The sequence below is a fragment of the Salvelinus alpinus genome, chromosome 35 (assembly GCF_045679555.1).
Source record: "Salvelinus alpinus chromosome 35, SLU_Salpinus.1, whole genome shotgun sequence".
Classification (NCBI taxonomy): Eukaryota; Metazoa; Chordata; class Actinopteri; order Salmoniformes; family Salmonidae; genus Salvelinus; species Salvelinus alpinus.
In genome coordinates, this window is record NC_092120.1 from 15,336,232 (window position 1) to 15,362,490 (window position 26,259).

General features: G+C 42.6%; 2 protein-coding genes across 3 annotated transcripts; one reads left to right on the top strand and one right to left on the bottom strand.

The window, feature by feature from the left end:
* The first annotated feature begins 8,110 nt into the window (after positions 1-8,110).
* Positions 8,111-19,414, top strand: LOC139564034 (26S proteasome regulatory subunit 6B-like). The gene is made up of 10 exons (XM_071383229.1): positions 8,111-8,239; positions 9,003-9,101; positions 10,524-10,710; positions 12,605-12,751; positions 15,506-15,709; positions 15,877-16,044; positions 17,904-17,980; positions 18,136-18,304; positions 18,673-18,728; positions 18,942-19,414. Exons 1-10 carry the CDS (start codon positions 8,156-8,158, stop codon positions 19,053-19,055), a joined length of 1,305 nt encoding a protein of 434 aa, XP_071239330.1. The 5' UTR covers positions 8,111-8,155; the 3' UTR covers positions 19,056-19,414.
* Positions 19,415-19,429: 15 nt separating this feature from the next.
* Positions 19,430-25,967, bottom strand: LOC139564036 (uncharacterized). Of its 2 annotated transcripts, none has more exons than XR_011672690.1 (4): positions 25,714-25,967; positions 24,843-25,184; positions 23,424-24,616; positions 19,430-20,734 (listed from the first exon to the last, which is right to left on the bottom strand). XR_011672690.1 is itself a non-coding variant. In XM_071383230.1 (4 exons), the coding sequence occupies exons 1-4, from the start codon at positions 25,793-25,795 to the stop codon at positions 20,085-20,087; spliced, it is 636 nt and encodes a 211-aa protein (XP_071239331.1). In that variant the 5' UTR covers positions 25,796-25,967; the 3' UTR covers positions 19,436-20,084. The 2 variants fall into 2 exon arrangements, 1 of the variants encoding a protein (XP_071239331.1); XM_071383230.1 differs by having other exon boundaries at positions 19,436-20,087; positions 24,408-24,616.
* Between the last annotated feature and the right edge of the window lie 292 nt (positions 25,968-26,259).

A 26,259-nucleotide genomic window follows, 5' to 3' on the forward strand; every position in this document is an offset into this window, starting at 1 on the left:
GCTGACAACAAAATCACACAAAAATGATCAATGGAAATCAAATTTATCAACCCATGGAAGTCTGAATTTGGAGTCACACTCAAAATCAAATTAAAGTGGAAAACCACACTACAGGCTGATCCAACTTTGATGTAATGTCCTTAAAACAAGTCAAAATGAGGCTCAGTAGTGTGTGTGGACTCCATGTGCATGTATGACATCCCTACAATGCCTGGGCATGCTCCTGATGAGGTGGCGGATGGTCTCCTGAGGGATCTCCTCCCAGACCTGGACTAAAGCATCCGCCAACTCCTGGACAGTCTGTGGTGCAACGTGGCGTTGGTGGATGAAGCGAGACATGATGTCCCAGATGTGCTCAATTGGATTCAGGTCTGGGGAACGGGCGGGCCAGTCCATAGCATCAATGCCTTCCTCTTGCAGGAACTGCTGACACACTCCAGCCACATGAGGTCTAGCATTGTCTTGCATTAGGAGGAACCCAGGGCCAACCGCACCAGCATATGGTCTCACAAGGGATCTGAGGATCTCATCACGGTACCTAATGGCAGTCAGGCTACCTCTGGCGAGCACATGGAGGGCTGTGCGGCCCCCCAAAGAAATGCCACCCCACACCATGACTGACCCACCGCCAAACCGGTCATGCTGGAGGATATTGCAGGCAGCAGAACATTCTCCACGGCGTCTCCAGACTCTGTCACGTCTGTCACATGTGCTCAGTGTGAACCTGCTTTCATCTGTGAAGAGCACAGGGCGCCAGTGGCGAATTTGCCAATCTTGGTGTTCTCTGGCAAATGCCAAACGTCCTGCACGGTGTTGGGCTGTTAGCACAACCCCCACCTGTGGACGTCGGGCCCTCATACCACCCTCATGGAGTCTGTTTCTGACCGTTTGAGCAGACACATGCACATTTGTGGCCTGCTGGAGGTCATTTTGCAAGGCTCTGGCAGTGCTACACCTGCTCCTCCTTGCACAAAGGCAGAGGTAGCGGTCCTGCTGCTGGGTTGTTGCCCTCCTACGGCCTCCTCCACGTCTCCTGATGTACTGGCCTGTCTCCTGGTAGCGCCTCCATGCTCTGGACACTACGCTGACAGACACAGCAAACCTTCTTGCCACAGCTCGCATTGATGTGCCATCCTGGATGAGCTGCACTACCTGAGCCACTTGTGTTGGTTGTAGACTCCGTCTCATGCTACCACTAGAGTGAAAGCACCGCCAGCATTCAAAAGTGACCAAAACATCAGCCAGGAAGCATAGGAACTGAGAAGTGGTCTGTGGTCACCACCTGCAGAACCACTCCTTTATTGGGGGTGTCTTGCTAATTGCCTATAATTTCCACCTTTTGTCTATTCCATTTGCACAACAGCATGTGAAATTTATTGTCAATCAGTGTTGCTTCCTAAGTGGACAGTTTGATTTCACAGAAGTGTGATTGACTTGGAGTTACATTGTGTTGTTTAAGTGTTCCCTTTATTTTTTTGAGCAGTGTATATAATTTTTAAGTCCACAAATTGATGTAGCAACTACAGATTGTCCCTTTAAGTCTATCAAAAGTTTGCGAGTTTGAGCATGTGCCCATTAGGCCTATGGATTTTCACCATGCAGCTGTTGCATGGGTGCATTTTTCACTGGCTGTCCACTGGTTTCATAAACAATAATTGATAGGCAGCTTAAACTTCTTGAATTCAACCATTATTGGTTTCAAATATACATTTATATTTGTGAACAGCCATCCACAACAACCACAATCCATTAAATTCAAATAGCTAAATGAGAAAGCAGCAGTGTGATTCACATCAATGCGCTATATACAGTTGTGTCAAGCCCTGACCTTAGAGAGCTTTTTATGTCTCTATTTTGGTTTGGTCAGGGTGTGATTTGGGTGGGCATTCTATGTTCATTTTTCTATGTTTTGGTATTTCTTTGTTTTGGCTGGGTATGGTTGTCAATCAGGGACAGCTGTCTATTGTTGTCTCTGATTGGGAACCGTACTTAGGTAGCATTTTCCCACCTGTGTTTTGTGGGTAGTTATTTTCTGTTTAGTGTTTTCTGCACCTGACAGGACTGTTTCGGTTTCGTTTTGCACTTTGTTATTTTGTTCTAGTGTTCAGTTTAAATAAAAGTCATGAACACTTACCACGCTGCGCTTTGGTCCTATTCTTCCTCTTCAAACTACGACACCCGTTACAAGTTGTGGCCAAAAGTTTTGAGAATGACACAAATATAAATTTTCACAAAGTCTGCTGCCTCAGTTTATATGATGGCAATTTGCATATACTCCAGAATATTATGAAGAGTGATCAGATGAATTGCAATTAATTGCAAGTCCCTCTTTGCCATGCAAATGAACTGAATCCCCAAAAAACATTTCCACTGAATTTCAGCCCTGCCACAAAAGGACCAGCTGACATCATGTCAGTGATTGTCTCGTTAACATAGGTGTGAGTGTTGACGAGGACAAGGCTGGAGATCACTCTGTTATGCAGATTGAGTTCGAATAACAGATTGGACGCTTCAAAAGGAGGGTGGTGCTTGGAATCATTGTTCTTCCTCTGTCAATCATGGTTACCTGCAAGGAAACGTGCCGTCATCATTGCTTTGCACAAAAAGGGCTTCACAGGCAAGGATATTGCTGCCAGTAAGATTGCACCTAAATCAACCATTTATCGGATCATCAAGAACTTCAAGGAGAGCGGTTCAATTGTTGTGAAGAAGGCTTCAGGGCGCCCAAGAAAGACCAGCAAGCGCCAGGACCGTCTCCTAAAGTTGATTCAGCTGCGGGATCGGGGCACCACCAGTACAGAGCTTGCTCAGGAATGGCAGCAGGCAGGTGTGAGTGCATCTGCACGCACAGTGAGGTGAAGACTTTTGGAGGATGGCCTGGTGTCAAGAAGGGCAGCAAAGAAGCCCCTTCTCTCCAGGAAAAACATCAGGTACAGACTGATATTCTGCAAAAGGTACAGGGATTGGACTGCTGAGGACTGGGGTAAAGTCATTTTCTCTGATGAATCCCCTTTCCGATTGTTTGGGGCATCCGGAAAAAAAGCTTGTCCGGAGAAGACAAGGTGAGCGCTACCATCAGTCCTGTGTCATTCCAACAGTGAAGCATCCTGAGACCATTCATGTGTGGGGTTGCTTCTCAGCCAAGGGAGTGGGTTCACTCACAATTTTGCCTAGAACACAGCCATGAATAAAGAATGGTACCAACATATCCTCGAGAGCAACTTCTCCCAACCATCCAGGAACAGTTTGGTGACGAACAATGCCTTTTCCAAGACACCTTGTCATAACGCAAAAGTGATAACTAAGTGGCCTGGGGAACAAAACATTGATATTTTGGGTCCATGCCCAGGAATCTCCCCAAACCTTAATCCCATTGAGAACTTGTGGTCAATCCTCAAGAGGCAGGTGGTCAAACAAAAAACCACAAATTCTAGACAATCTCCAAGCATTGATTATGCAAGAATGGGCTGCCATCAGTCAGGATGTGGCCCAGAAGTTAATTGACAGCATGCCAGGGCTGATTGCAGAGGTCTTGAAAAAGAAGGGTCAACACTGCAAATATTGACTCTTTGCATCAACTTCATGTAATTGTCAATAAAAGCCTTTGACACTTATGAAATGCTTGTAATAATACTTCAGTATTCCATAGTAACATCTGACAAAAATATCTAATGACAATGAAGCAGCAAACTTTGTGGAAATTCATATTTGTATCATTCTCAAAACTTTTGGCCATGACTGTAGATATCAATAATAAGTGATATTCGTATCGTCGTAGATTACACCACTGGTCATGCTTACCTCCAAGCGTTTATTCAAGTTGGATAATCTTTGGATGACGACAGCAGTTGCACCATTGGAAGACCTAGCTACAAAAGCCTATTCCTGCTCTTTTCCCGCGATCCATCAAATTAATTTGGTGTGTCATCATAGTGGTCTCTGGCTTGTGGTCAGACTCGCTCAGGTGGAACAAACTTAAACTTGCACCTTTTTTCAATGCTGATTTGAATGTCATTGAGAAAACAGTGCTGTGACTTTACTTTCATTAATCTGATGACTGTTATTTATCTAATCAACTAACTATGTTTAATTGTTACCCAATTAAATTAATAATGTAACAATTAACTCATTAGGATTTGGGGAACCACAAGAGCAGTTTTTTAAAGAGTTACCATTTCCCGAATTGAACTCTAAAGGTCTTAACCTATCACATTTATAAACTATCAATTTATAAATCATTAACTCGTATAATATCATCATTCTGAACAGTCGTAACCTCCTTGCATCTGCAAAACCCGAGCTTTACTTATGATTCAGTACTACACAAATTGGTTTAATGATTTATTTACTAGCAAACTAAATGGTAACACAGGATAAACATGCACACTTAATACATTAGAAATAGGTCCCTAAGGGACTGACACAATATGGCTACTTGTTACAAAAGACATGGAGAGGGCGAGAGAGAGAGGGACAGAGACATAAGACTTTGGTACCTTTTCTAAACTACTCTCACAGTAATCATATACTTTGCACACGAACCATAAATGCCTTGCTTCTTTGTGTATTTCTGTTGGAACCAGGCCGCCTAGGAAAGGGAGTTGGGCCATTTTGTGGCACGCTTGTAAGGCTCTGATTGTCCAAAAGGGATTCCCACCCGTCTTCTACTGTTGTTCTCCTCTGCCGTCGTCCGATATACGGTGACTTGTCGTGTAGTCCTGAAAAGAACTAAAGAGTTTATTCTACTTCCATTAGCTCTGGAAGATGCTTCTTTGAAGATAGGCTAGCCAGCCATGTCTATGGTTCCCGGTGGGGTGATGAGAGTAGTTTACAATGGTGATTTGAGAAGAGTAGTAGAATGTTCCTACTTAACCTCTCTGGGATATGTGGGATGCTAGCATCCCAACTGGCCAACATCCAGTGAAAATGCAGAGCGCCAAATTCAAATAAATTACTATAAAAATTTTACTTTCATGAAATCACACATGCAATACACCAAATTAAAGCTACACTTGTTGTGAATCCAGCCAACGTTTCAGATTTCAAAAAGGCTTTACGGCGAAAGCAAAAGATGCTATTATCTGAGGATAGCACCCCAGCAAACAAACACAGACCATCATATTTCAACCCTCCAGGCGTGACACAAAACGCAGAAATAAAGATATAATTCATGCCTGACCTTTGACGAGCTTCTTCTGTTGGCACTCCAATATGTCCCATAAACATCACAAATGGTCCTTTTGTTCAATTAATTCTGTCGATATATATCCAAAATGTCCATTTATTTGGCGCGTTTGATCCAGAAAAACACTGGTTCAAACTCGCGCAACATGACTACAAAAGTTACCTGTAAGCTTTGTCCAAACATTTCAAATTACTTCCTAATACAACTTTAGGTATTTCTTTACGTAAATAATCGATAAAATTTAAGACGGGATATTCTGTGTTCAATACCGGAGGAAAACAATGTGTAGCGAGCCTTCAGGTCTTCAGGTCACGTGCCTCTACATCTTTCTGATCTTTTAAGTTCATTGGTAACCCATCATTTTATGCAGTTAATTCAAATGGGCGGTTCCGTCAGGCTGACACGCTCCCTTGCCTCACTCAGGGGCATAGCTTGTCACTTGTACAAAGTTGTGTGAAACTATTATCTCTTATGGCTCCTAAAATCATGTCCCTCTCTTAACAAAAACACTTTCATCATTTTTTCATATTTCATGCTCAATGCATTGAATGGACACTTCACACATATAGTTGGTATACTTTCCAAGTTATAGTATTTCCTTTATAACATTTTTAATGACATCACAAAATAACATCCAAAACGTCACCAGTGTTTTCCAGATCGCCTCTGACCATTCCCCACGTTCTATGTTAAATATATTGTTCCAGTATTCACTTTAGAACATGTTAGAGTTTCGGCGGGAAAAGGTCTGTGTAGACAAAGGCACATTCCTTGGGTGAATTTGGAGAGGGAGATAGCTCGATGTTCTGTCCTTGATTTATAACAGGGCGTGAGCTGTCAACCACCCACCAGTTCCATTCTCCCCTCCTCTGCGGTTGAGAGGTGGTCTGATTGAAGTTATTTATTGCAAAGCTGATTTGACCGATTTGGATCTTCCCAGGACAGTCATGACAACAGGGAAGTGTCAACAAATTATTTCGCAAACATCCTTTCTGAATTTAAAAGTAATCCTCGAAGTAATCATCTAGTGTTTCAAAAGTATCTGTAATCTGATTACAATATTGCTGGTAATGAAATGGTTACAGTTACTGTTTTTTTGTAATCCTTTACTCCCCAACCCTGACTGTATCTAAACATATAATTTTTATCAGTAAGATGTGGTCTTTTGATATAGTTGATGACAATAATTATTATTGTAATTTTTAATATAGGTTACTATCTTGTTGTCGATACACAACAAATATGAATATTTGTCAACGGTTGACATTGTACTTTATTTATTGATTGCATGTTTGGATTTCTGTGACCTTACATGTCAATACAATTCATTTGTGACTTTACAAGTTTGCCACCCAATCTTATTTGTATTATTATTATTATTATTGTTAATATTACTATTATTCATAATATAATATTTTGGACAGCAACCTGTGAAGGGACATTTTATGCTTGTGCTTTTCGACCAATTTGACTGGGTTCATTTAAGTAAATGATTGAGCTTGCCTGGGAGGAATCCTCACTATCAGTATAATGCAATTTGGCAGTATGCCCAGAACATTGTTTTGAGAACCAAAAGGGGTGTCTCAGTTTCAAGGTCTCAGCTTAGAGAGAAGAAGCCTTGTGAGGTATTGGTCAGTCACATGCATGAACCAAAAGTTAATGATGAATTAATCATGAATAATGTAAATCATACAAATATAACCTGTCTGTTTAAGCAAGTATATAAGAGAACTCACGGGACTGCCCTGACGGAGCTCCTGACAGACGTGTACTACTTGGCGCATTACGTTTGTTGGAACCTCTCCAGGTTGCTGATAATAAAGAATTATTTAAAATTGACTCAGAGTGTCCCTGTGTTGAATTTCCACAACAAACCTTAAAGCCCTAGATTCCTAGAAGGTTCTTTAAGGAACCTTTTAAAAAGGTTCCACTGGTGTTGCAACCTGAGGAACCCCTAAAGGTGCCTTCAGGAACCTTTTCATTTTAGAGACCTCAAAATCAACTCTGGACCTCGAAGCCAGTTCCACTGCATTGTTTTCATTGTTCCCCTCTAATCAGGGACTGATTTAGACCTGGGACACCAGATGTGTACAATTAATTATCAGGTATAACAGAAAACCAGCAGGATTCACACCTCGTAGGGTAAGAGTTGAGTACCGCTGTTTAGAGTATACTGTTAGCTCAATACATTTTGATAACTCAAATACTAATTGAGGGCCTTTCCAACTGTCGGCAATACGATTTAAAACAATCCACAGCTTATTTATTTCAAAGACGCTAATGATCCTCTGGCCAAATCATGCTTTCTGGTGTTGTAGCCTATTTGAATTATTTAATTTGTTTCTGTATAGACAGTCCTTATACCAGATTGAATTGACGCAACCCTAACAACAGGAGTAGGCTAATTAGGCTATATAATTTTTGGCAATTATAATTCTATTTACTTTAGGGGAAGCTTAGCCTATGGGGGACAGAAATCCCTCGAAAACAACTGAATGTTATTGTGATAGATTTGGTATGAAGCATGTTTTTTTCATCTGTGGACAGACTTGAAATACAAGACAAAAATATAAAGGTATGCAATAGAGGAAAGATGCAACAGACTGCAGCAGCAGTAGAGTCATACAGCCTATTATAGCCACCAACTAACTGGCAGGAAATCCACAAACCTCACCTAACCTATTGCACGTCACTGTCAACATCCTTTGGCAAACTGTTCTGTACATAAAACTAGTATTCTGCTAAAGACAGCATGAGCAGTCCTTCACCTGCTATCCATCATATCTATCATCAGTATTCATCTTATTCATAGTGATCTGAGGGTGCTTGCTTACTATATCAGATGGATGCAAGGTTTAGAAAAATTACTCAGAAGAACATAACATTTTATTTGTGGAGCAATCTCTCAATTCATTTGCATTTGTTGATAACACTTGTCCACAGAAACTTCATTACCCATGAATCACGCAAATGTCGCTTGGGTCCTTACGTAGAACGTCACATGATAAGGAATTCAACATGGAGGACATTGGAGTAACTGTTGAAAAAATTCAGGTATGATTCATTTTGACCGTGTACATTTTCACGCCATTTCGCCGTTGTTTTTGATTATACCACGCTTTAAAAAGTATAGACAATTTAAAACGTACTATCTTTAATCTAAAGTGTTCTTTGAATACATTTAAATCGTACGTCATCCAACTAAACGTGCCAATTCATTCACGGCACTGTAAATGCTCTGTCATGTAAGCTAACATGCTATCTCAACTGGCAAGCTAGGCAATTTTAGCTAGTTAGCTAAACGTTTGTATTTTGGTGTGGCTACGTAGCTATTTATGTTGTGGGGGTAGTATTGGTAAGCTTCAAGCTACAACGTAAACAAAATAACACAAGTCAACGGCCGGCAGGTAAGGTTAGATAGCGAAGTTAGTTAACAAGTCAGAAAACAACCGAATGTAACGTTAGCTAGCGCGATAAATTAGATTGCATCTGACTGAGCCTAATGTTGAATGTCTTATGAATTATTAGCCAAGACAGAAGAAGTCAGCTACCTACCGCAGTAACGTACTTATCCGTTACGGAACAGCACTGAAACAATCTCGTGAATTGAAATGTCTTCCAATCCGCGTCTCTCACATTTTCTGTTGGTCATCACTCACCCAGCATTAGGCAAGTAAATTAACAAGTTAGCTAGCAACACAACAAACAGTTAGCTAACGTTAGTAGTTAACATTAGCTACAGAGTTTTCACAGATTTGGGGGTATGCTCTCAACGTAGAATTTGTGTAAATGTTTGTGTTGTCTTGTGTCTACACAGGACGAAGTGCCTGCCATGCTGAACTCACGACCCCAGACGGGGCTTTCTTTCCTGGCCCCAGAACCAGAAGATCTTGAAGACCTTTACAGCAGATACAAGGTCTGTGCTTAACTGTTGAGATCTATTTCTGTCAGCACCACAAGAAAAGCAATTTAAATCATAATGTTAACTATTACGGTGCCTAGAGAAAGTATTCACACCCCTTGACTACTTCCACATTTTGTTGTTACACCCTGAATTTAAAATGGATTAAATCGAGATTTTTTTTGTTTCTGGCTTACACCCAATACCTCAAAAGGTCAAAGTGGAATGATATATATATATTTTTTCTTCAACAAATTAATTAAAAATGAAAAGCAGAAATGTATTGAGTCAAGTATTCAACTCCTTTGTATGAGAAGCCTAAATAAGCTTTTAAGTAAAAATGTGCTTAATAAGTTGCATGGACTCACTCTCTGTGCAATAATAGTGGTTAACATGAATTCTGAATGACTACCTCATCTCTGTACGCCACACGCAATGATCTGTAAGGTCCCTCAGTTGAGCAGTGAATTTCAAACACAGATTCAACCACAAAGACCAGGGAGAATTTACAATGCCTTGCACAGAAGGGCATAATTAAACGGACATTGAATACCCCTTTGAGCATGGTGAAGTTATTAATTACACTTTTGATGGTGCATCAAGGAAACAGCTCAGGGATTTCACCATTAGGCCAATGGTGACATTAAAACAGTTTCAGAGTTTAATGGCTGTGATAGGAGAACTGAGGATGGATCAACAATGGTGTTAGTACTCCACAATACTAGCCTAATTGACAGTGCGAAAACGAGAGCATGTACAGAATAAAAAATATTCCAAAGCAGCATCCTGTTTACAACAAGGCACTGAAGTAATACTGCAAAAAAATTGTCAAATCAATCAACTTTTTCCTGAATACAAAGTGTTGTGTTTGGGGCAAATACAACACAGTACCACTCTGTATTTTCAAGTATAGTGATGGCTGCATCATGTTATGGGTATTTATGTAATCGTGAAGGACTGGGGATGTTTCAGGACAAAAAAAGAAACGTAATGAAGCTAAGCACAGGCAAAATCCTAGAGGAAAACCTGGTTCAATATATTTTCCACCAGACACTGGGAGATGAATTCACCTTTCAGCAGGACAATAACCTTAAACACAAGGCCAAATCTACACTGGAGTTGCTTACCGGGAAGACGGTGAATGTTCTGGAGTGGCCGAGTTAGTTTTGACTTAAATATATGGCAAGACTTAAACTGTTGTCTAGCAATGATTTGACAGAGTTTAAAGAATATTTTTTTTTTTGCCAAATCTGGAAGATGGTAGGAGCAAGCCCATGTAATGCTTTGTAGGTTAGCAGTAAAACCTTGAAATCAGCCCTAGCCTTAAAAGTAAGCCATTGTAGAGAGGCTAGCACTAGAGTAATATGATCACCATGATTCATCAATAAACATTCATTCTCCATGACACCATTCACAATTTCCCCTTTACTATTGTAGAAGCTGCAGCAGGAGCTGGAGTTTCTGGAGGTGCAGGAGGAGTACATCAAAGATGAACAGAAGAACCTGAAGAAGGAGTTCCTCCATGCCCAGGAGGAGGTGAAGAGGATACAGAGTATCCCCCTGGTCATCGGCCAGTTCTTGGAGGCTGTGGACCAAAACACAGCCATCGTGGGCTCCACCACAGGTACAGTATTTTTACACTTTTGTCTGTCCTCACATAGATTGTGTAGGTAAGCCTCTGGTTGTTGGATCCAGAGACTGGAGACTTGAATCCGAGTCGATATCGGTCTGATTATTGGCCCTTTTCTAGTCTACCGGCCCTTCTCTATTGGCTTTGCTGATTGTCCCTCTGCCTAGCAATACTGCTGCTATGCCAGCTGCCACTCACTGCCTGAGCCACGAGCACTGTACAATGCCGATGAATGTCTAGCTGGGAAAATTAGCAGCAGCGACAAGCTAGCTCATTCTCCAACAGAAAGGTGCAGTATTGAGAAACTGATGAATTGACACAGTGACCAAAATTGCAGATGTGCTTCCCTTAGACAGTTAGTTGACAGTTTGTGCAGAAATTCTTTGGTTGTGTAAGCCCACAGTTTCATCAGCTATCCGGTTGGCTGGTCTCAGACAATCCCGCAGGTGAAGAAGCTGGATGTGGAGGTCCTAGGCTGGCGTGGTTACACGGGGTCTGCGGTTGTGATGCCGGTTGGACATAATGCCAAATTCTCCAAAATGACATTCAATGTGGCTTATGGTTGAGAAATTAACATTCAATTATCTGGAAACAGCTCTTGTGGACATTCCTGCAGTCAGCATGCCAATTGCACGCTCCCTCAACTTGAGACATCTGTGACATTGTGTTGTGACAAAACTGCACGTTTTAGTGGCCTTTTATTGTCCCCAGCACAAGGTGAACCTGTGTAATGATCATGCTGTTTAATCAGCTTCTTGTTTTGCCACACCTGTCAGGTAGATGGATTTATCTTGGCAAAAGATAAATGCTCACTAACAGGGATATAAACAAATTTGTGCATACATTTGAGAGAAATAACTTTTTGTGCATATGGGACATTTCTGGGATCTTTTATTTCATCTCATGAAACATTGGACCAACACTACATGTTGCGTTTTATATTGTTGTTCATTGTATTTTTCACAAATCATAATGTTACGTTGGACTCATTTGTGTTAAATAGATATGTTATATTCTCAAACTAACAGCAGTGCCTATATGATGTCATTCCATACAGGCGTGACATGCTGAAGTGATGCTTCTGTGCAAATGTTGTTGATCATTTGGCTAATATACTGGTAGTCCAAAATGAAGGGCTAACATATTGTCATCTGTAGCGCCATAGACTCCATTGATCAGCCAAAACAAGCTCAATAACTCAATGCATGCACACACTCCTATTGAATATGGATTCATCTGTATTGTGAGTATGCCTATGACATCTTCATTTACCCAGTTTATCAAGATATTTACCATTCAAATAAAACTAAGTAAAAATGTATTGTTTTGTTTTAATATTGATGCATTATTGCATACATGGCTGTCTTTGGGAAATGGTATATTGTATATCTGCCTAAAATATCAGACAACTTTGACCCCTAAAAAATCCATATCGGTCATTCTCTAATAGCCACACACCCATAAGCACCCATATTTTGCACAGTAACACCAATGCCTCATTCTTACTGTGATGCTGAACATTTGGCTCTAATATTCGCTAATGACATTTCCCCCTCTGACTTTCCCTGTGCCACCCTCTTTCTCTGCTTCTCTCGCTGTCCACCCCCTTCTCCGTCTCTGTCCACCCCCTTCTCCGTCTCTGCCCACCCCCTTCTCCGTCTCTGCCCACCCCCTTCTCCGTCTCTGCCCACCCCCTTCTCCGTCTCTGCCCACCCCCTTCTCCGGCTCTGCCCACCCCCTTCTCTGGCTCTGCCCACCCCCTTCTCTGGCTCTGTCCACCCCCTTCTCCGGCTCTGTCCACCCCCTTCTCCGGCTCTGTCCACCCCCTTCTCCGGCTCTGTCCACCCCCTTCTCCGGCTCTGTCCACCCTCTTTTCTCCTTGACTCAGGCTCAAACTACTATGTGCGTATCCTAAGCACCATCGACAGAGAGCTGCTGAAGCCCAATGCGTCGGTTGCCCTGCACAAGCACAGCAATGCCCTGGTGGACGTGCTCCCCCCAGAGGCTGACAGCAGCATCATGATGCTCACATCAGGTACACATACACACTATTCTACCCCCTGGTATACATATCCCTTTTGTAATATGGGTCAAAGACGTATAAGGTTTTCAAAGTAGCAAAAACATCAATTACAATTCCCTAAAAGGCTTTTGTATGTTCATTGGCGTGTCACCTATGCCCTTATAGAAGTTATATTCAAGAATAAAGCTAATCATTTTTTATTGTGATTCATATGACTGTACCCTAGTAAAAATGTATTTCAGAATAACACTAAGTGTTTAAAAAATATATATAATAATTATGCCCATTTTTCATAATCACATTTCTGCTTAGACTGGCAGAAATATAACTACCCGGAAAAATGACATTTTTATTTTGAATACCACATATTTGATTTGTCACGGGTACAACTGAAAATGTATTGAATTTTTTTTTTAACAAAAACTTACTGCCTTACACTGAAAAAAATTTTCAAAAATCTATGAAAATATCTTTCACTTCATCCTTTGAGATTTGTTTTTCTTTCTGAGTCAACAAAACAAAGTTATTGTATTTTAATATAAAATACTGGTGTTAGACTGTATGACAATATTTTGTTACCCTGAACACGTCGCTACGGCCCACAAATATTGATTAAATGTGATTCCTTCAGCAATAATTAAAGTTATAAAACTGCATAAAAAGACAGGATAAGATGTTTAAAATGTGCAGGCTAGCTGAACTTAGATCGCTTCCATACTAGAGAGAGAAATGACCAATACGCCACACACATAAAGAACATGGGTTTTACTATGCAACATAGTTTAATTGACACGGGGTACAGTTTAATTCACGTAGGATTAAATCAGCATTGAATATTTCAAACAAAGCATTAATTAGAAAACATTCCATAAATATTGTGCAAAAAACAGTTTTGCTTAAAATTTTATCTCCATTTTTTCCCCCCTCTTTTTTTGAGCATCAGATTGTGCCATTGTATGGATCGGTGGATGATCAGGATTGACATCCTTCTCTGATAGCTGGAAAATGTAATAGTTATGACACTGGCACAGAATAAGATTCGCATCCATTAAATGTTATTAGTAGTCTATTAATAGTAGGCTATACAATAACATTTAATCAAAGTTTAAAAGTTAAATCAACTCCCACTCCCTTTCTCTCTCAAACATGTATTGTTACTATTTCATTGCTAATGTTAATAATAATCACTTTACTATAATTTGAGCCTGCGGCAACACTTTACATTGCGTTAATTTGCATTATTACACGACTATTACATGATAGATAATGTTTTCATTATGCATTGTTACACTATAACTGGTAAATTTCTCTTCAATGCAGGTACATAAATGCAATTTCAAGATACCTACACACATAGCTACATAAAATGGCCATCAAACTACTGCAATTCAAACTTGTACAGTTTCGATTTCTCAAAGTCCCCCAAATGTGAAGCAGCTATTAACTAATATAATTCATAATAAATTTTTTATCCATAATTGTGTGTTATTATATTATTTAATATAATCCATCAGTTATACCTTATTAACAGTGCAATTAAACATTAACTACAGTGTAATAGTGCAACTTAATGTTAAGTGTTATCCACCCAGCTTTATATCCTATTCTGTTGCTGACGATGGCATGAAAACAATACCTTGCTTTTCTTTTGGCTAGTCTTTCTGGATCTGCGTTAATCTTTTGTCTGTGCCGTGCAGCCCTCTCCTTATTAGATAACGGCATCTACAGTATAAAGATAATGTGCCTTGAAATACCTTAAAATGCCATACAATTGTTTAAAATGATATTCAGTATTCATACAAGTAAATATGAATTGCATAATTAAATGTTGTAAACTAGTGAAAACATGAGATAACAAAGCTACTGTCATTCAGCATAACGGGTGATATAACATGAAACTTTTGTTGTGTTGAAGGACAAAAGCGTGATACTGAAGGACAGATTTCATACAAACATATTTAACAGGCAGTTCTTTGGCAACCTATATAAAGTAATGACCTTGACCTATAAAGATTATCCTTTTCATATTTAATATAGCTTTTTATAAAATAACATTAAAAGTACGTTTTCTGTGTTGTACTGAAGGGCATGCGTTTTTGTTACTAGAGGGTGAAAAGGTGAAATCATAAAATAATTCAGAGATTTACTCACCTCATTGATAGAGGGTCGTGTTTGTGATGTCACACGATTACCATCATGTTATATGCTTTAAAATGGCTTTTTGCCTTCGTTCTACTGAATGACATTAATGAAGTGCAAAAGTCCGGACAAAAGTTATTCTCGTTTTAAAATATTTTTTAGAGACAGTATTGTCGCCCATTATTCTATATATTGTTGCAAACACTAACACAGTTATGCCATGGGTGTTCATTTATATTTTTAGGGTGAATTTCTACATTTTAAAAACACTTATCATTCAAATTTTAACCCGGACAGTTACACTTTAGGACACTTTAGAGCTCAATAACTCCCTTAATGTAATAGTTTGCAACACAAATATTTCTGGATCAAAAGAAGGGTAAGAGTGATTTAATATTATATTGATCCATATATTTTTATGTTAAATTAATAGCTTTCGGACACCAAATTTACACTTCTTGTCTTTGACCCATATATATTGCACAGTTGTGAGTGGAACAAACATGTATTCATGCGCGCTTACATACATTGCATGCATATTCCACTCATTGATACCTTATCACTTGTAGTGCAGCTCCTCTCCTCTGTTATGTTATATGCATTATTTTCCTGTATCTCTCCTTGCAGACCAAAAGCCGGATGTGATGTATGCTGACATAGGAGGGATGGATATCCAGAAGCAGGAAGTGAGGGAAGCAGTGGAGCTGCCACTCACACACTTTGAACTCTACAAACAGATTGGCATTGACCCGCCCAGGGGGGTTCTGATGTATGGGCCTCCTGGCTGTGGGAAGACCATGCTGGCCAAGGCTGTGGCTCACCACACTACAGGTAGGCCATTCACCATGTTCACCATTATCTATAGGATGCACTGGTGCTAACATGATTAGGCTATGTTGTCATTTTTTTGTAGCAATTAATTGTCATGTTACCATATCAGTATTTGGTTATTGACCAATGCATTTGATTTGATATCTTGGTCGCTTTCTCTCTCTCAGCGGCGTTCATCCGTGTGGTAGGCTCTGAGTTTGTGCAGAAGTACCTGGGTGAGGGCCCCCGCATGGTGCGTGACGTCTTCCGGCTGGCCAAGGAAAACGCCCCCGCCATCATCTTCATTGATGAGATCGATGCCATCGCTACCAAGCGTTTTGACGCACAGACTGGAGGTATGAGCCAGTGTGTACCTTTTTAGAATCAGCTGCACTTCAGAATAGGCAATGGAATGGACTGGCATTGCACATAGCAACCAAATCCAATAAGACAAGCAAAATAGAGCAGATTTACAGATTGGCATTTCTGATATCAAATGTCTACCTGTGATCTTCAGGGTTCTCACAAGGTGCTTAAAGTACTTGAATTTGGCACTCTGAAATTCAAGTACTGGAATACCTTGAAAATCTGACGTTTTCTCAAGTTGGTACTTGAATGAAAATGAGAGGAGAGGGCCTCCTGAGTAGTGCACAACCGCCCGTGATCGGGAGTCCCATAGGGCTGCGCACAATTGTCCCAGTGTTGTCTGGGTTAGCGGGGGCTTACTTGTCTTTTGGCAGGGGGGGCTTTACTTGTCTCATCGCGCTCTAGTGACTCCTTGTAGCCGGCTGGGCTCCTGCAGGCTGACCACAAGCGTCAGTTGAACGGTGTATGCTCTGACACATTGGTGCAGCTGGGTTAAGCGGGCAGGTGTTAAGAAGCGCAGTTTGGCGGGTTATGTTTCGGAGGACGCATGACTCGACCTTCGTCTCCCGAGCCCGTTGGGGATCAAAATTGGGGAGAAAAAGGGGGTTAAAAAATATATATATTGAGAGGAGAACAGATAATGATCAAATGTGTTTATGGAAAAATATTTTTATGTATTGGTCTTGACAAATGAATTTCCAGGCAGACTACAGAGTTTTATTTCATCATGCGTTTCACGCAGTGGTTGCCAGGGGAGCTTGCTCATTCCATCCACACTGCCAATTATCCAGGCAGGTACTGAACTACAGCCATCACTTCGATGGCTAAAATGCAGGGTAAATGTTGATTCAAATCCTGCGTTTTGTGCATATGGAACATTTCTGGGATCTTTTATTTCAGCTCATGGAACATGGGACCAACAGTTTATATTGCGTTTTATATTTTTGTTCACCTTTTTATACCACTATATCACTGGACCCAATCAACCGACACCATGTAAGGCGCAAAAAATGCGTCAGACTTTGACATTGCGAGCAAATCGACCCTGAAGAGCCACGTGAAGGGGGAAAGTCACAACGCTGCATCTTGCGCTGGCGCCAGTTCTACGTTGTGACTTTTTCTCTGCTACAACTTTTTTTGCCAATCACCTCATTCACAGGGGGCACGCGATATTCCGCTTAATCAAGTGGCATCCGCGCTCCTGCCGTTCTAGTGGCCATTTACGTGCTGTTTTTCTGACACAGCCCACCCACCCTTCTCACGACCTGCGACACTAAAGCTGCCAGTCAGAAGCAGGACACTTTTTCGTAGCTATTAACTAGTAGAGTCCCAAAGGCTCAATTAAAAACATTCATTAAGGGCCTCCCGGGTGGCGCATAGCTGTGCCACCAGAGACTCTGGGCTCTAGCCCAGGCTCTGTCGGCTGCGACCGGGAGGTCCATGGGGCGACGCACAATTGGCCCAGCGTCATCCGGGTTAGGGAGGGATATCCTTGTCTCATCGTGCACTAGCGACTGTGGCGGGCCGGGTGCAGTGCACGCTGACCAGGTTGCCAGGTGTACAGTGTTTCCTCGGCTGGCTTCCGGGTTGGATGTGCGTTGTGTCAAGAAGCAGTGCGGTTGGGTTGTGTTTTGGAGGACGCATGGCTCTCGACCTTCGCCTCTCCTGATTCCGTGCCGGTGTTTCAGCGATGAGACAAGACTGTAATTACTACCAATAGTTTGGTAGTAATTACTACCAATAGTGAATGGGATTGATTATTAAGACTGAAAATAAGACCAAGCAGTTATTGGTGTGGTTGAACCCTGACATTGGTAATCCCTCATTGTATTCTCTCCTTCCCAAACAGCTGACAGGGAGGTGCAGAGGATTCTGCTGGAGCTTCTCAACCAAATGGACGGCTTTGACCAGACAGTCAACGTCAAGGTGAGCTAAGTGTGAGAGCGCTATGGGCTTTGCCTCTGTGACATACTGTCTCCAGGGCTTATTGTATGTTGTAGTTCCATTAATGCAGCTAACCTGTAACCTTGTCTGTCACATTGAGAATATGTAAATTAAAAAAACATCTGTTCCCTTGTCAGGTGATCATGGCCACCAACAGGGCCGACACACTGGACCCCGCCCTCCTGCGTCCGGGCCGTCTGGACAGAAAGATTGAGTTCCCCCTACCTGACCGCCGACAGAAACGCCTGGTCTTCTCCACCATCACCAGCAAGATGAACCTCTCTGAGGAGGTGGACCTGGAGGACTGTATCCTTATTATGCCCTACTTACAGCAGTCTCTCATAACGTGTGTGTGTTAATGGTTGCAGGTGTGTATTGTACTAGCAGCATCATGCAATCTTTTCCTGCTCAGAACAAATTCTGTGTCCAGTTCATTGAGTGTGCTTGTAAGTTTTCATTAAATATTTACCTCCTTGAATACTGCTCTGACCTGGAACATTAGTCTCATTAAAGGTCAAATGAACCATGACTTTAGTACTCTAACTGAATCCCGCCTTTGTAAAGTCTAATGCACTTTCCCATACCTTTCTTTGGTTGCTAAGTAACCGAAAGAACACTACATTGTTCAGTGTCGTATGAGTTTGTGTTTGCGGTTGTCCTTAACCAGTGTGTAGATGTGGCCAGACCAGACAAGATCTCCGGAGCAGACATCAACTCTATCTGCCAGGAGGTGAGTGGGACCCCATGCTGTTGGGAGGAATTCTTCCATGGGGGGTCAAATTACTCCAAAAGACTCAATGTCAAAGAGTAGCAAGTTATGGCGTTTGCTAACTCTCTTGTTCCAAAGATAACTAAATATCCTCTGTTACATCACCTGTTGTCGGTGTGAGAACTGGAAACGCTCTTTTAAATGTGTTTTAATTCTTTCATTCCTCTCACTCAGGCTGGCATGCTGGCAGTCCGTGAAAATAGGTACATCGTCCTGGCCAAGGACTTTGAGAAGGCCTACAAGACTGTTATCAAGAAGGATGAGCAGGAGCATGAGTTCTACAAGTAGAAAGTAACCTCTTCCCTCCTCTCTAAAAAAAATAAAAAGGCATTCACACAATTTGTGTGATTTATGTGTGTTTGTCTACTACTGTGTCCATTTGTGGTTTCACAGACTGACTAACATTGACCTTGGAATGAATTTTGCTTAATTTACTAAAAGGCCCAATGTCAACTTGGGCTGGGATTCCAAACTTGAACACACACACACAGTGAATGAACTGTCTTTATGTGCTCTGCAGGTTCTTAAGTATGTTTTACTTGACTGTAGCTAGTATAATGGCCTAGAGTTTGTACCTGTAATGTACTCACTGATTAAACAGTACTCTAAAAAATATTAAAGAAGTTTTCCATAAAAATGTAAGAAAAGTATGCGTAGTTGGTCTTTTATTGTTCATGTGGACTGAAATATACTGGTTTAAAGTCTAGTGATGTAACAAGACAAACACTAACATGCCCAGGGTCATCTGCAGTGGTAGCCATACATTTGATAGATAAACTGACTGTTGGTCATAGAGCCTCTATTCTTGGCGCTCTGTTCCTTGTCAGTCTAGACAGGCAGGCACCACTGATGCGGGGTCCTCCGTTAGCGGGGACATGGCGGCTTCTCTCCCTCTTTCCCTCTCTCTGTGTCTGCCCATGAGTCAAAGCAGTTCAGCCTCAGACCACAAGGGGAGAAAGACTTTCTGTTAGTAAGTCAAGCTCTCTGGAGATAGACATTAACTATTAAGGGCAAGATTGTGGTTTAGAAAGTAAAAGGCCCCTCAAACAGTATATCAATTGGAATAGTACCCACTTGTGTCCTAATTGGGAACATGGGCAGGTGGTCAGTGACTGGGTCAAGGTAGTTGGTGTAGAAGGGCATGGTTGCAGACTCCAGGTCTTGTGACATCTTGGCGAAGATTGGTCCCAGGTCATGGTTTGGTAGCATCAGTGGCGGTTCTGGCTTGAATGGCTCCCTGGGCGAACCCCCCCCCTTCAGCGCCAAAGGATTTGATGAGCTTCAGCTTTGAAAAGCTCCTCTCTGCTTCAGCTACGGTCACTGAAAGAATAAGACAAATTCTGAGTCCACAAATGTGGGTACATTTCTGAGATCCCTTTCGTATATAAATATCAGCAGCTCAAGCATGGTCATTGTCTAAGTTCACTTTCTTCAGTTCCTGTGCAAGCTCTCTGCCATCCAAGTTTGAGTGTTCTTTATAGTGCAGTGTCATACTAAGGGCCTCACATTGTTCTGTCAGCTCCTCATTTGAGAGACTTTGGAAGGTTGACAGCACTCAACTTCTCTCCCACATTTTCCAATGTGGAAAATCTTTCCTGAAGGGCTGAGGTTGCAGCATCAACAACGACATTGAAAAATGTCACCTCCAGCTTCTTCAGATCATCACTCAAAGGCTCATCAAATTATTTGTATGAAAAGTGCCACTTTGTGTGGATCATACTTTTTTGTTGTAGAACGGCCTCTACATTCATAGCCTCGCAAATATCCTTGGCTGATGTTTGTGCAGTCATAAAGCCTGTTGCCCTGTCGTTGCTGAGACCTCTGTCTTTCTGAGAAGACTGACTGCACCATGCCTACTGGGAGACTACATCAGCTTTCTCACATGCTGGATCTGGCTCAAGATGTCACCCCACTGTACAGATGCTGAAGCGGTATGATCCCACCTCTGGCAAGGACTGGGCCTCAATCTTTTTTATTTTTTTTATTTCACCTTTATTTAACCAGGTAGGCTAGTTGAGAACAAGTTCTCATTTGCAACTGCGACCTGGCCAAGATAAAGCATAGCAGTGTGAACAGACAACACAGAGTTACACATGGAGTAAACAATAAACAAGTCAATAACATGGTAGAAAAAAAAGAGAATCTATATACAATGTGTGCAAAAGGCATGAGGTAGGTAATAAATCGAATAATTACAATTTAGCAGATTAACACTGGAGTGATAAATCATCAGATGATCATGTGCAAGAAGAGATACTGGTGTGCAAAAGAGCAGAAAAGTAAATAAATAAAAGCAGTATGGGGGGTGAGGTAGGTAAATTGGGTGGGTAGTTTACAGATGGACTATGTACAGCTGCAGCGATCGGTTAGCTGCTCGGATAGCAGATTTTTAAAGTTGTTGAGGGAGATAAAAGTCTCCAACTTCAGAGATTTTTGCAATTCGTTCCAGTCGCAGGCAGCAGAGAACTGGAAGGAAAGGCGTCCAAATGAGGTTTTGGCTTTAGGGATGATCAGTGAGATACACCTGCTGGAGCGCGTGCTGCGGGTGGGTGTAGCCATCGTGACCAGTGAACTGAGATAAGGCGGCACTTTACCTAGCATAGCCTTGTAGATGACCTGGAGCCAGTGGGTCTGACGACGAACATGTAGTGAGGGCCAGCCGACTAGGGCATACAGGTCGCAGTGGTGGGTCGTATAAGGTGCTTTAGTAACAAAACGAATGGCACTGTGATAAACTGCATCCAGTTTGCTGAGTAGAGTATTGGAAGCTATTTTGTAGATGACATCGCCGAAGTCGAGGATCGGTAGGATAGTCAGTTTTACTAGGGTAAGTTTGGCGGCGTGAGTGAAGGAGGCTTTGTTGCGGAATAGAAAGCCGATTCTTGATTTGATTTTGGATTGGAGATGTTTGATATGAGTCTGGAAGGAGAGTTTGCAGTCTAGCCAGACACCTAGGTACTTATAGATGTCCACATATTCTAGGTCGGAACCGTCCAGGGTGGTGATGCTAGTCGGGCGTGCGGGTGCAGGCAGCGAACGGTTGAAAAGCATGCATTTGGTTTTACTAGCGTTTAAGAGCAGTTGGAGGCCACGGAAGGAGTGTTGTATGGCATTGAAGCTCGTTTGAAGGTTAGATAGCACAGAGTCCAAGGAAGGGCCGGAAGTATATAGAATGGTGTCGTCTGCGTAGAGGTGGATCAGGGAATCGCCCGCAGCAAGAGCAACATCATTGATGTATACAGAGAAAAGAGTCGGCCCGAGAATTGAACCCTGTGGTACCCCCATAGAGACTGCCAGAGGACCGGACAACATGCCCTCCGATTTGACACACTGAACTCTGTCTGCAAAGTAGTTGGTGAACCAGGCAAGGCAGTCATTAGAAAAACCGAGGCTACTGAGTCTGCCGATAAGAATATGGTGATTGACAGAGTCGAAAGCCTTGGCCAGGTCGATGAAGACGGCTGCACAGTAATGTCTTTTATCGATGGCGGTTATGATATCGTTTAGTACCTTGAGCGTGGCTGAGGTGCACCCGTGACCGGCTCGGAAACCGGATTGCACAGCGGAGAAGGTACGGTGGGATTCGAGATGGTCAGTGATCTGTTTGTTGACTTGGCTTTCGAAGACCTTAGATAGGCAGGGCAGGATGGATATAGGTCTGTAACAGTTTGGGTCCAGGGTGTCTCCCCCTTTGAAGAGGGGGATGACCGCGGCAGCTTTCCAATCCTTGGGGATCTCAGATGATACGAAGGAGAGGTTGAACAGGCTGGTAATAGGGGGTGCGACAATGGCGGCGGACAGTTTCAGAAATAGGGGGTCCAGATTGTCAAGCCCAGCTGATTTGTATGGGTCCAGGTTTTCCAGCTCTTTCAGAACATCTGCTATCTGGATTTGGGTAAAGGAGAAGCTGGGGAGGCTTGGGCGAGTAGCAGCGGGGGGGGCGGGGCTGTTGGCCAAGGTTGGAGTCGCCAGGAGGAAGGCATGGCCAGCCATTGAGAAATGCTTGTTGAAGTCTTCGATTATCACGGATTTATCGGTGGTGACCGTGTTACCTAGCCTCAGTGCAGTGGGCAGCTGGGAGGAAGTGCTCTTGTTCTCCATGGACTTTACAGTATCCCAGAACTTTTTGGAGTTAGAGCTACAGGATGCAAATTTCTGCTTGAAAAAGCTGGCCTTTGCTTTCCTGACTGACTGCGTGTATTGGTTCCTGACTTCCCTGAACAGTTGCATATCGCGGGGGCTCTTCGATGCTATTGCAGTTCGCCACAGGATGTTTTTGTGCTGGTCGAGGGCAGTCAGGTCTGGAGTGAACCAAGGGCTATATCTGTTCTTGGTTCTGCATTTTTTGAACGGAGCATGCTTGTCTAATATGGTGAGGAAGTAACATTTAAAGAATGACCAGGCATCCTCAACTGACGGGATGAGGTCAATATCCTTCCAGGGTACCCGGGCCAGGTCGATTAGAAAGGCCTGCTCGCAGAAGTGTTTTAGGGAGCGTTTGACAGTGATGACGGGTGGTCGTTTGACCGCGGACCTGTGGCGGATACAGGCAATGAGGCAGTGATCGCTGAGATCTTGATTGAAGACAGCAGAGGTGTATTTGGAGGGCAGGTTGGTCAGGATAATGTCTATTAGGGTGCCCATGTTTACGGGCACCCTTATCACAGGGTCTTTGGTTTGATCCCTCAACTCAATCAGTGACTCTCACCGCTGCTGCCTGATACCTCAGTGGCTCGACACTCTTAACTTTACACTCCCACGGCCTCCCAAGTGGCTCAGTGGTCTAAGGCAGTGCTAGCTGTGCCACTAGAGAACCTGGTTCGAGTCCAGGCTCTGTCACAGCCGGCCGCGCCTGGGAGACCCATGGGGCGGCGCACAATTGGCCCAGTGTCGTCCGGGTTAGGGGAGGGTTTGGCCGGCAGGGATGTTCCTGTCCCATCGCGCACTAGCGACTCCTGTGGCGGACCGGTCGCAATGCACGCTGACACGGTCGCCTGGTGTACGGTGTTTCCTCCGACACATTGGTGCTTCCGGGTTAAGCAGGCGTTGTCAAGAAGCAGTGCGGCTTGGCTGGGTTGTGTTTCGGAGGACGCACAGCTCTCGACCTTCGCCTCTCCTGAGTCCGTACGGGAGTTGCAGCGATGGGACAGGACTGTAACTACCAATTGGATACCATGAAATTGGGGAGAAAAAGGGGTCATTTAAAAAAGGTGCTCTTTCATGACTGGATCAAATTGTGCCATCAGTTCAACCTCTTTGAGGAAATTTCCATTTGATGGAGAGGACAGCGTTTCTGTGTGTCCCCTTAGTGACAGATTTCTAATTGCCAGAGACTGCACAATAGCAGTCAGACGTGTCAACACCTCTCTCCATCTTATCCTCAGCCTCCATAAGTGCCATCTCATGCTTAGAATTTGTTTACCCTTTTTTTTAGCCTTGCCAGTTCTTTCCGTGTTTTCATGCAGTTTTGGTGTTCTGGACTGCTGTCGTGTGAAGTCAGAAAATAACTTGTATGTTTCCAGTCTGTCAGTCCTGAGTTTGCTAAAGTAATTTTCTACTTAGAAAAGAGTTTGCAGGGGTCTGTTTGTTGTTTCTTTCAGAATACACCAACCAACTTCTAGGGATGTTTTCACCACTCACCAAGGTCTTCCTGAAATACTGGTGGTGGCAACTTCTTCTATCACTCTCATTCCTTGGGGAAACAAAGTTAGGTGGTACCTCACTTGGTCCTCTGCAAACTAGTTGTGTCTGAATTCTGTCAGTCAGAACTGAAGGCCAGTCAGCAGGGTCTGTAGACAGTGGTTCATCCTCAGCCGCAGGGTTTGGTGGGGATGCTGTTACAGGCATTTCTAATGGAGAGCACATGGGCATTAGTTTACACATGTTATTCACAGCATTTATAGTGGTGGAACATCCCACATACATACCCAGCAATAATAAAATCATTGTTACCTACAATATGGAAACTTAAAACTTTGCAAAAGGGAAATTATGTGTTTTGTTTATGTTATGCAGGGATGCACACATAAACACATGTGCGTGTACCCACACACATGTGCGTGTTCACAAACATACCTGAAGAATCCTGGTGGGGAGAAGTGGAAGCAAATGGGTCTTCATCCTCAGGCTCAGACAACATTTGTGAAGAGGCCTGTGTGGCTGAGGAGGTGGATGGCTCCTCATCCTGAGGCTCTGAGATCATTTCTGAAGAAGCCTGTGTGGCAGAGGAGGTAGATGGATCCTCATCCTGAGGCTCTGAGATCATTTCTGAAGAAGCCTGTGTGGCAGAGGAGGTAGATGGATCCTCATCCTGAGGCTCTGAGATAATTTCTGAATAGGCCTGTGTGGCAGAGGAGGTAGATGGCTCCTCATCCTGGCTAGTGCCAGAGGGTGCTCCAAAATATTTCAGAAGTGCCCCTGAATTTGTATTGAAATACAGTATATGAGTGACATCCAACATTTGTTGCACAATTAAATATATGTCATTATGCACAATATATCAAACTTTCAGAATAGGAACCAAATTAAATAAGACACCCCAAAAGACTCAATATATCACAAAAGATACAACATATCAGCATAATATAGACATCTTTTAAGTTAGCTTACAGCATTGAAAATTCCCCTTACTGAGCTCAGGACCTAGTCAATACAATCACAGAAAACCTTTATGATGTCACCTCAATGAACGTTAACCAAATCAATATTGTGCTAGTTAGGTTGTAATCGTTTTGCTGCAGGCTACACATATTATCATGATGAAACTGTGTGAAATTATATCCAATGTTATGTAAGCTAGTTGGACAGAAAACGGAATATTGTCGCCCTATGTGTAATAGCATAGCACGCAACATTGCAACATAGGCTAGTTTAACACTCATGTTTGTTAGCCTATTTCATTACATGCATAATATTATAATCATAAAGAGATGACATAGCTGCTTACCTTTATCTTCTGCGCATTTCTCCTCTTCTTTCCTCTTTTTCCTAAACTGGGCACTTGATGGCTTAGACCTTTTCTTATCCATTTGTGTTGATTTGGCACTCGAGCATCAATACATTACCCATCCCCCAACACTGTCAACCAAGAGTCAAGACTAAACCAATTCACCTTGGTGGTGTGCAGACTGGATTTATATTATTCTTAACGATTTTGCACAAACCAGAAAAAAAATGCAACAATATGTCTGTGAAACAATATATTCACAGTATTATGAATGAATTGTGGTTTATTTGGTAGCATTTCGTAGTGTGACTGATTTTACTAATTGCATTAGTACTGTACAAAGTTAAGAGGTGTGCTATTTGATAGATTCCCCCGCTCCCCCTACCTCGGGCTTCCAGTTGGTAGACCTGAGGTCAACCTACCCCCGCCCCCCTCCCCATCTCGTACTTCTGTGTGGGAGACCTTCCCAGGCAGTAGCCTGCCTAGCTCACAAACTAGAATCAGGGCGCCCACTCCGACAAGGTTAATTGACCCACAGTGACATGA